Genomic DNA, 11,506 nt, shown 5'->3' with positions numbered 1-11,506 from the left:
TAACAGTTACACTTATTATTATTTAATTGTATCTTTCTATATGTTAAGAATTCAGTACATTGCTATAAGAACAGAATACAAATGTAAAGTACAAGTCAACAAATTAATCAATTCTGATGTCAGAGATCAACGTTGTTAAAATGCATTAAGAGATGGATAAATGAACACTGATTCAACATACCTTTGCTTTCACTCAGAGTGATAGGAAAGGGCAGTGTTCTGAAAATTACATGACCGACACTGATGATAATTGTGTATATGTAATGCAGAAAAAAATAATCAGAAGAATAAACAACTCTTTTCTACCTCTACCTTTATTTAAGTTTTTTCTGTAAGAACATTCATTTTAAATACCCCAAAACCTTAATATGTTACAACTTTAAAGCCTCAAGCACAGATACGGCGGTCAGGTTAATCAATGTTCACAGATGAAGGCTACAAGTCTTAGGTTTATCTGATCGTTGTTGCAAAGTCTGTAATTTGTGTAACAGCAGATAATATTTCAAAAAGAAATCAAAGAATTTATCATTCCCACACCAAAAATAAATGTTTTACTTCAAGAGTGGTACTCTCGCTGCCTGCCCTCTGATTATGTTTTTGATCGTAACTCTTTGTCAGCTTGGTAAACTATCTCTTTGTAGTAAAGTGTAAAAGTAAAAGTATTATTAAAATATTTACCAGTCTCACCAGTATAAACAAAAAGAGAAAAAAGATAATAGACATAAGACATCACATTCAACTAAATACCAAAATAATACATATATACAGACATACACACAATAACAGAATTCTTCATTGTACCAGGAAAAAAATAAAAAAGGATTTTGTTTATGAACATAGCAATTATGTCTATAGGAGTAACGGTTTAGAAAAATAAAGTTGTAAAGAGGGCTAAGGGAAGAATACATTTTACCCAAAAGCAAAAAATATTTTTAAATTCAAATCAGAATAGGGTTACCTTTTATAGCTCAAAGCAGTGAAAATGGTGCCGAATGTGTATTAGATTACTCACACTACACTGAAGGTGGTAGCACCTTTTGCCCTGAGTAGTAAGCATTTGATATATAGCATAATAAGAACGTAACAATCATATGAGACAGCAGCATCTTACACTGCCAAGGAAGCCTTTGTGTGTTTTCTACAGTGTGTCCAGGAGTGCTCATGGTGCTCCAAACTGTCATGCTGCCGCTAGGCATGAGTGAACTGAATCAAATGAGTACATTCACTGCAGTCATCAGAGCAGACCGGATTCCAAAAACCCTATTTGCACACTCAAAAACTAATTAGTGCATATAATATTCCTCATTATGCAGTTTGAAAAGTCAGGGGAAGGGAGTGTATACACACAGCAAGCTAGACCCTCACACACAGGCTTTGTCTTTTAAACTGGTAGCAGTAGTACAGCATTTTGGTATCTTAGTACATTCCACATTGGTTAATCCGCGCGGCATGTCCTGGCTCTCAGCAGAGTGCATTGAGGGGTCGTATGGATCACAGAGGTCCGTCCTGGTGAGAAGTTTGTGCTTTCTGCTCAGAAGTTTGAATTGCTGCCAGGTGGGCCTTGCGGTCCTTCACCGTTGGATCCACCTCCGACTACCTTAGACTAAGAAAGCACACCAATCTGTGATCATGTGTTCACAACATTCAAATCGGCAACATTAATAATGGTCACAAACTGCTAAAAATGTGGGAACAGCTGAGATTGCTTTTTGAAAACCAAGAGAACTTGCTATCCAATAAAATATAGAAATGCACAAAATATTTAGCTTTGATTAGGTTTGTATTAGGTTCTATTAATTGTACTGTATATACAGCTCTGGAAAATTTTAAAAGACCACTTAAGTTTCTGAATCAGTTTCTCTGCTTTTGCTATTTATAGGTATATGTTTGAGTAAAATTAACAGTGTTGTTTTATTCTATAAACTACAGACAACATTTCTCCCAAATTCCAAATCAAAATATTTTCATTTAGATCATTTATTTGCAGAAAATGAGAAATGGCGGAAATAACAAAAAAAGATGCAGAGCTTTCAGACCTCAAATAATGCAAAGAAAACAAGTTCATATTCATAAAGTTTTAAGATTTAATTTGGTGGAATAACCCTGTTTTTTATCACAGTTTTCATGCATCTTGGCATGTTCTCCTCCACCAGTCTTACATACTGCTTTTAGATAACTTTATGCCACTCCTGGTGCAAATATTCCAGCAGTTCAGTTTGGTTTGATGGCTTGTGACCATCCATCTTCTTCTTGATTATATTCCAGAGGTTTTTAATTTGGTAAAATCAAAGAAACCCAATTTTTAAGTGGTCTCTTATTTTTTTTTAGAGCTGTATTTTATATAAAACATATTCCCATTCACAAATGTCATAACGCTTATAAAATGTTTAAGAAAATGTGTTTAAAATAAGGGTCACAAATAACAGGACTTTTAACAGTAGTAAATAATGATAAATGTTTAAATAATTTCTTTTCATTTTTAATTCACACTATTTAAGCCTATATTAGTGGTTCCTAATTTTAATGCTTAAGATCGTTGTAAATAATAATGATTAAAGAAATTAATTTTAAAAATTGTAATGAGCAATAATGCCTTAACTAGTGTCACTTATTTATTAGTGGAGACATAAGTATTGTGAGTCCTTAGTAGTGTCAATTAATGTACCCTTACTGTAAAGTGTTACAGTTACTTTAATGCTTACCATTTTGTCCTCAAATGATTTGAAGGTGTTTGAGTTCCTGAAAGAAAAAATGTCAAAACAGACAAACAGAAAATTTGAATTAAATTTAAACTTTTACATTGTCAAGACTAAGAACTATGACAGACACAAAAGTAGAAAAAACAAAACAAAAAAAAAAACAATAACTCTGAACTAAAAAGTTTCATGATGTACCCGAGTCAAACACACGCAAATAAACCTAAAAGTAAACTGCGGAAGAAGAGGAAGGAAGAGAAAAGGTGGAAGATTTCTCATGTCTGATACGTTACCTCATTGCAGGCATACTTAGGGAGTGGCGCATGGAGTAGTTGTTACTTCAGAAAGCAGTAAGAACACAGAGGCAGAAGCATTAGAGCATCAAGCGCAGAGCAAAGCACAGCACCATCACACAAACACTGCAGTGTTTATTATAGTCGCACAAGTTAACCAAGGTAGCCAGTAACACTTAATCTATATCTCTTTTTTTTTATACGCTGCAAAAACTCAGAGGTCTTTGCACCAAAAAATACATTGCTTTTTTGTTGGTAAGAGTTAAGTGAACAGATCATGCCCATAAAGTGCATATAAATAAATGGAGATAAAATGTTCAGCCAAAAGCAATCACATGCTGTTATGTTACAAAAGACATCTTACATCATTTAACTTTAACCAAGAGTAAAATAAATAAAAAAAAAGGCTAAATCTGCAGTAGGAAAAACACCTCTAAGGAAATTACGTACGAAATTCAGTAGAAAAAAGTGCATGGTTGAGAAACAATTATTATTAGTGCAATTACTTAATCAGTACATCACTCTTACAAGTGTACCAAAAATACAGTTGCAGTTTATATGCAGTTTCTTAGCAGACTCTTACCCAGGTGTGTTAGTGTAAGTTAAGGCCCTAAGCAGCACAATGCAGCAGTAAAGAAAACAAAGAGAGGCATGAACAAAGCATTCTTTCATCAAACAATAACTAACACACACCAACAAGTTCATATTAAAGCAAATATTTGTGTGAAAGGTCAAATAAATTATACCCTGTTTGTTAAGGGGTGTTCCACTGCACATACTCTAGGCACTAGGTAGGAGCAAGATATGGCCATACTGTGATGTTCTATGGATACACTAGTTGAGAAAGTCAGAAGTAAAGGTCTTTAAGAGGGTATGAGATGTAAGTGTTTTTTTATCCATCAGGCTTTTAACCATTACGAAAACGCATGGAAAAAGATATAAAAAGATATAACTGTTTTGTACAAAACAACTTATTTTGCCTGTTTCTCCACAGAAATTTCAGAATTGCACATAACTTCTGTAAAACATTATGGATGGGGTATAATGGGCGAAAGAATAGGTGGCCTTATATAAGAAAGAAAGGAGAATTGATTGAAATATGAAGATCATGAAAGTTAACCTCATTTCTCCAAATCTGTTTCTGATAGCTGAGCCCATTGTAGACAAAGCTGATGATGTCATCTGACCAGCCTGGGACAGAGTCTCCTGAGTCTTCTTATACCTGCAGAAAGATAGAGAGAGAAGATGAGGGGAGATTTCAGTGGTTATTCAGCTTGCTGATTTATTGTAACTATTTTAGAAAAGAAATAAAAAAGGAAGCAACTGGTTGATTAATCCGTTTAGTAAGCCAAAACAAATCACCAGTCGTGTGTGGGTGACTATGTTTGAAGCTTTTATTTGGCAACAGCAGGTTTTTGGTTAGGGTGTATTTCGCTGGTATTATGTTAGTAAGTTAGTATTTTAAAGCGACAGTCCATACGTTGTGAGAATTTGGGAATTTAGAGACCTCTATTGTGAGAATGTATAGTTGAACAAATTATATGAAAAAATACTTTTAATGCCAGTTGAATTAAAATAAATTGCTGTGTGAAATTCAGTGTTTTTTAGTCAATTGTCTTTCATTTTGTTGATTTATGAAATACTGTCAAATGTCAATATGACAAATAACAATTTCATCCAACAGACCTACCAGACCACTCTGTTTATTATACGTATATATTAGATCAGGGGTGTCCAAACTTTTTTTGTTGGGGGTCAGAAGGAGAAATATACTTGAAGTCACGGGCCACAGACTCTATAATAAAACAAATAATGAAATATACCACTTTAAATAAATTTTCCTGATTACTTTCAGCGCACCCTCTCCGCTTCTCTTTGGCCCGTTTTTCTGCGCTACAACTGCGCACTCTCTCCGCTTTTAGACTCTTTGGCCCTTTTTCCTGCGCTATAACTGAGCACTCTCTTTGCTTTTAGACTCTTTGGCCCGCGCAACAACTTCAATCTCGCCGCTTTTAGACTCTTTGGCCCGTTTCTGACACCTAGCGTTCAAACTTTGAATCTCACATTATAAAAACCTGCTTAACAGCGGGCCAACTTTCATTCTATTTCTAAAATACCTCGCGGGCCGCTCCAAAAAATGAAACGGGCCGCAAATGGCCAACGGGTGGTAGTTTGGACACCCCTGTATTAGATGTTACAGGGATGGTCAGACCTAGACACTCATACCATAAATTAAAATATTATGGACTGCTGCTTTAAGTTTAAACAACAGTTTCATAGATTTTCATATTTCTATTTCTGCTGTAACAAGAAACTAAATATAAAAAAAACCGCACAAAAACAGATGAACTGCATATCTTGCAACAAGAATATAGAAAAGCACCATAAAATAAATCAAATATGGACCATGAAACATTTTTAATAAGTACAGAATCCTGTGAATTGACAAAAAAAAAGAAGCAAATATTGACTAGAATTACTGACTATCTGAAAGAAAAAGACAAACTGAGAGAAGTCTTTATGAAAGACAGCTCAGTTTAAAGCACATATGCAGTGGAAAAAAAGCAGGTCTGAAAGGCAGGAGAAGTGAAAGCATCACAGGTGACGCACACCTGCACCTGTTTCTTTGCCCTACGATCTAAGCCACACTTACTCACTCGCTCACATGCTCCTAACTGCACATGTGAACTAACAAACAACACAAAACGGTCTTAGTCTTCCTCACAAATACGGCCTGCACAATGACCTACCCACAGCTAAGATGCTATAATCAGAAGCCACTGAGCCATTTTAACCTCGCAATCCCATCAGCTGTTCTCCTGGCCTGTTCACTCTAAACACACCTGATCCACAGACAAACAACTTCCAGCCTTTACATTAACCCACCAAAACCCTCCACACACTCACACACTTAAATCATCCTGCAAAGAAGCCCACACAATTCACTAACCATTCTACAATTCACCTGCATCACCATCACCTTCACAGCGCTGGTGATACAAAGCTAAATTACAGAAGCTCACTCCCATATACCAAATGGTTAGGCCTAAAAACACTGTTTTAAGAGTGTCCTGCAAAACCTTTTGGGCAACAAATATGATAAATCAAAGTGGAAAGGGTACTTCCCAGACTAGAACTGCACAAAACATAATTTCAGTACTATAATTATAATTATAATATGCACACGTGCATTAATCACATTAATCACAGGATATGCAAATAAACCTAAACAAAAAACAAATGTCATGCAACAACTTGCTCAAAAAAAGAAAAATACCCACTCTTCTCATTTTTAATGACATACCTAACAAAGACAGATTATACTGGCCCACTGTCATTTGTTTTACTTCAGATTTTAATGGCATTAATAATAATAGCATTAATAATAATTTCATGATATTAATATATTTTGGATTGCAGACCTCTGTTAGACCTAGTCACATCATGCATATTAAGTATCAGGATTATCCTGATAAATCTAAGCCCAAGAAAATCAAACAAACCAAAGTAAGCACCTCTAAAACAGATACAAATATGATTGCTGAATCCACCTTAGGAGGTGGTTTGACTTCTAATAGTTATTTGTTATTTCGTCATTCCTCATTGTATTGGTGCATTGGCAACTCAGTCTAGAGTTAAATCACTGTAATGTATTTAGTTACAATATATACATTTCCTTAAATTGCAATTAATATCAGCAAACATATTTTTATATATTGTTGTGGGGATTCCATGTTAGTACTAAAACCAAAATTAGAACATTGTTAAAAACTGTGCAGTTTGTGGTATATACATTCACAAGCAAAATGTTTCGGTCATTATTGTAGAAAAGCTTGTGCTTCCTAAAATTTGAACAGTTTGATTGTATAAATTAAAGAAAAGAAAATGGGTAGTCAAACTCATTTCTGAAATCTGTGGACTGTGTGGACTAGAATATGCAAAGCATGGCAGAAATAATCCTGATGCTCAAGACACATTAACTTCAGTCTGACAAACAGGAACCACAGTTGACTACCATGTGTAAATGCATGTAGTTTAAATCTGATCCGGAGTGAAGTGACCAAGTCTAGAGCAGAGATATCTGCTCTGTAGGAGAAGCAGTTTAAGCGCAAGTTCCATAATAAATTACCGAATAGACTAACACAGCCTATAAATCTAGGCTTTACCTTTTCAGCTCAGACCCTTAAAACAATTTTTATTCAGTCAGAAATCATGTTATCTTAATTTGCTCTAAGAGCTAACGAAAACTTCTGAAGGACTGAAAAAAAAAATGCAATTTGACATGATTTGACTTTTTGTAATAAAAATACAACAGAATCAAACTCACGCGTCAGAATGGGAAATATCGTCCAGAGTGGCAGAAGCTGTAAGATAACTACACACACAGACACACATTTCCACATTTGCATTACAAGATCCTCATGTATGAAAACGTGTAGGAGTGCTGAGGATGTTATTTTGGGGGAAAAAACAACAAACAATGATTTATATCAGCATTTACGTAATGACTACAAACTTTTGTCATATCACGATTTGCAGCTTTAGTTTAAAATATACCCGCATAACAACAGTTATTAATATAAAGAACATATTATATAAATAAATATATAATACATTAAATATTAAAGGCAATCAAGTAGCCACCCAACTTGTTTGATTTGTGTAGTACAAAGTGTGAACAGCATTACATATGCGTAACATTTCACGTGTCCAACCCTTAAAGCAGACATACTGCTAAAACTGGTTTGACCTCTCTTTCCTGCCTGATCTGTACTGTGAAGAAAACTGATTGGGTAAAAGTAAATCTACTATAAACAGTCAAAACCATTACACATCAAACACTGTCTTAAGGACCCATTCTTTAGCTCTACCAATAGCGCATTTGATTACTGAATGGAAACAAACTGAGCACAGAAATCTCCACCATTTGTTCATTTATAAGATTCTACGATCTTCCAGCAGCTAAATAAAGCTACAGCACAGGTGTCGCTCAAAACCCAGGAGACTTCTGAGCAAAACCACTACATTCTGTATTTATGGGGGAAATCGAATGTTGCAGTTTCACTTTTCAGAGAAATGGCAAGATAAATTCCTGTGTAAATTTCAGAACAGTATATGAGCACATACATGGGCAGTGTATAAGGAGAGTAGACAAAATAATGGAAATATCAAAGAATACACTGTCGTAACAGACAGAATTTTGAAGTTTTTACATTTTTTCACTTCATATCTTAAAGAATGTTGTAATGTTACAAAGTCAGGAATACTGCACATATGCTTCAGACCTAAAGTTAAAATTGTTCCCATTATTTTATCAAACCCCTGTATTTTGGCACAGGTTCAAAAACCATCACAAAGCTTTAGAAGTTAGCCAGCTGCAGTTTAGAAGTTTTAAAACTAACATAAAAGAGACACAGATTCTGTCCTTAAATTGCCAGTATGTGGTAATGAGCTACACTAATTAGATCTGTCAGCTGTTATCAACCAAAAAGGCATATATATTTTGTTATGACTGACAGCTGGCTAAGTCCATAATAATCCATCCCTTATTACAAATGGTTGTGGGGAAAGGGAATTCAGATAGAAAACGTGAACTGAGAGACAGATGAGAGGCAGATGATGAATGAGAACACCTCCACAGCTAACAGACAGACAGACAGAAAGATGAAAGCAGACATGAGAACAAAGTGAGAAACTCACAGATTAGATGACGTTACTCTATGATTCAAGTCCCCGAGAGTCTGTGAGGTTTTCATATAACTAGAAGCAGAGATGTAGTAAAGATAAGTGTATAGAAGAAAGGAAAAATAGATTTAGCTGCTGCTAAACTACTCTAACACAAGATTAATAGCTAACTAATTAGAATGAAGACGTAGGATATGATTATGGAAAGAGAGAGCTGACATTAATATAAAAGGCAAATGACCAGATAAATGAAGAAGTACAGAAAAGATGTGTAACAGAGATTTCAATTGTTCCCATGGACCAAGTATAAGATGTTTAATTGGGAAGAGGGACTCCCAATTATTTAACAAACATGAAATACTCACGCATTGGAGGACTGGACTTCTTGCCACCCTTTGGAGATGTTATTTTTAAATTCGGCAAGAGGGCTGATACCCAATCGCCTCCTAAGTTCCCCAGCATGTCTTTCTTTTGCAGTCAGAACTTGCCTCAAGGTCTGAATTTCATCTTCCACCTGGAAAAGGAAAACAATAATAATGAAATAGTAGAAAATGTGACTGTTGGTTTGCCAGTCTTAAGAAGTATGATAGGAATTACAACAGTGTGTCCAGTACCTTTGTGAGTTCTATCTGCATCTCCAGAGCCTCCTCCTCACTCAGGCCTGGTGGCAGAGTTCCACCACTGGCTCCATCCATTGTAAAGTCTACACCCAGCCCATCAAAACAAAAACTCAGGTTACGTGTCACAGAATGGAAGGAATTTCATACACAAGATTTTCCAGCTGCATAACTTTAGCCATAAGTTAACACTAAACCACATAAATGCTCCTTTAAACATAGCTTTTTCACATTTGAAGCTTTTTGACTCATGTGACTCATCTGGCTAACTGAGAAATTATGATTTGTGAAAGTGTCCACGGTGTATTTACTAAAATCTGCTTTGAATAGTCTCATAATTTAAGTCGCAGAAAGCATGAGATTTTGAGATTGCCTATATCTATCTATATATCTGATATAATACATGGAATAAATAAATGCAATATATATTTCAATGAAAGCTCTGAAATACAATTATATTATTTTAGGGGCATATTTCCCATTAAAAATAAGTTTTATTTATTTTACTACTGTACTTGAGTATTAAATTGCTGCATCTGTTTTCTACTGGTGTACTTTTACTTATGTCCACTTATCCACTTTTACTCTACATATTTATGATGAGCTTAATATGTTTATTTTTGAATGAAAATACAAGTACTCTACCAAAAAGTGACTTTAAAGCATAAAAGTAGTAAAAAAAGGATTGTTCGTTAAGCTCCACACCTACGTACACACTGGAAGTACTAAAGTATTCAACATTTTTGTAGCTGCAAGTAGATCTAAAATATATAATTCAATAATATATATATATATATATATATATATATATATATATATATATATATATATATATATATATATATATATATATAGTATAAATAGTATATATATAGTATAAAAGATTGGTTCCAAAACTACTGAAAGTATAAAAAGTAATCTGAAATATATATATATATATATATAGATATATATATATATATATATATATATATATAATATATTATATATATATATATATATATATATATATATTTCAGATTACTTTTTATACTTTCAGTAGTTTTGGAACCAATCTTTTATACTTTAGTAAAAAGCTTGAGTTGATACTTCAACTTCTACAGAAGTATTTTAAACTCCAGTATCTGTACTTCTTCCTACAGAGTAATGAATGAGATCCTTTGCTAAAAGCAGATTTTCCCAGTTCAGTAAAAGCTCTCAGTACCTGACAAGTGATCCAGCAACTGGAGCAAGTCTGATATGTATTTACTTTTATTTAATTAGATCATCAGAGAAGCGCGATAAGCTGGCAAATTAAAATATAGAAATAGCTAACGTTAAATTAAATAGTTATCGAACCACACACTCCTATACAACACATATGGGATAATGAATAACTGATTAGTTAGCTGACAACCAAACAACTGACTAGCTAAAACACTGTTATCAGTCTAATCAATGGATTAGTGAGGAATAAGCTTGTAAAAATGATCTACAGGGGTAAAAATTGACCTAAACTGTAGAAAAGGGTTTCCAGACAGGCTTGAGACTAACGACAACTCGGCTAAGCTAATGCTAAGCTAAGCTAGCTAACTTCAGTCTCCAGCTGACAGCAGCAGACACCCCGCAGTAAATCAGCGGTTTCTGAATTCCGACAGTCTCTACCCGCTCTAAACTACTCACCCCGTTGAGAAGGATCCATGTATGCAGTAGAACAGGAGGGTAAATGATCAGAAACAGGGTAAATGTAGAATTTAGATGGCTCGCTGGACCCGCGCTGTTGACTTTAGGGCAGCAGCTTCGGGTTTAGTTACCAGTGAGACACGCGCTTCCGGAACAGGACGATGACGCAGCTGTTTAGTATACAGCTCTGGAAAAAAATAGGAGACCGCTTCAGTTTCTAACTCAGTTCCTGATTTGCTATTTATAGGTTTATGTTTGAGTAAAATAAACATTGTTGTTTTGTTTTATAAACTACGCACAAAATTTCTCCCAAATTCCAAATAAACACATTGTCATTTAGAACATTTATTTGTAGAAAATGAAAAATAGCTGAAATAACAAAAAAGATGCAGAGCTTTCAGACCTCAAATAATGCAAAGAAAACAAGTTCATATTCATAAAGTTTTAAGAGTTCAGAAATCAATATTTGGTGGAAAAACCCTGTTTTTTTATCACAGTTTGCATCCTAGCATGCTCTCCTCCACCAGTCTTACACACCGCTTTTGGATAACTT

At 34.6% G+C, this 11,506-nt stretch overlaps 1 protein-coding gene across 10 annotated transcripts; it reads right to left on the bottom strand.

Moving 5' to 3' along the window:
* Positions 1-296: 296 nt before the first annotated feature.
* Positions 297-11,111, bottom strand: tpd52l2a (tpd52 like 2a). 10 transcript variants are annotated; one of them, XM_007231880.4, is made up of 10 exons: positions 10,954-11,111; positions 9,289-9,377; positions 9,040-9,188; positions 8,690-8,749; positions 7,317-7,364; positions 4,110-4,211; positions 3,573-3,599; positions 2,990-3,034; positions 2,703-2,739; positions 297-1,603 (listed from the first exon to the last, which is right to left on the bottom strand). In XM_007231880.4, exons 1-10 carry the CDS (start codon positions 10,970-10,972, stop codon positions 1,532-1,534), a joined length of 648 nt encoding a protein of 215 aa, XP_007231942.2. In that variant the 5' UTR covers positions 10,973-11,111; the 3' UTR covers positions 297-1,531. The 10 variants fall into 10 exon arrangements, with proteins under 10 accessions (XP_007231942.2, XP_015456416.2, XP_007231943.2 ...); XM_015600930.3 differs by lacking the exon at positions 3,573-3,599; XM_007231881.4 differs by lacking the exon at positions 8,690-8,749.
* Between the last annotated feature and the right edge of the window lie 395 nt (positions 11,112-11,506).

The sequence above is a fragment of the Astyanax mexicanus genome, chromosome 12, assembly GCF_023375975.1.
Source record: "Astyanax mexicanus isolate ESR-SI-001 chromosome 12, AstMex3_surface, whole genome shotgun sequence".
Lineage (NCBI taxonomy): Eukaryota > Metazoa > Chordata > Actinopteri > Characiformes > Acestrorhamphidae > Astyanax > Astyanax mexicanus.
The sequence above is the reverse complement of the archived record's forward strand: the minus strand, read 5'-3'. Positions and strand labels throughout refer to the sequence as shown.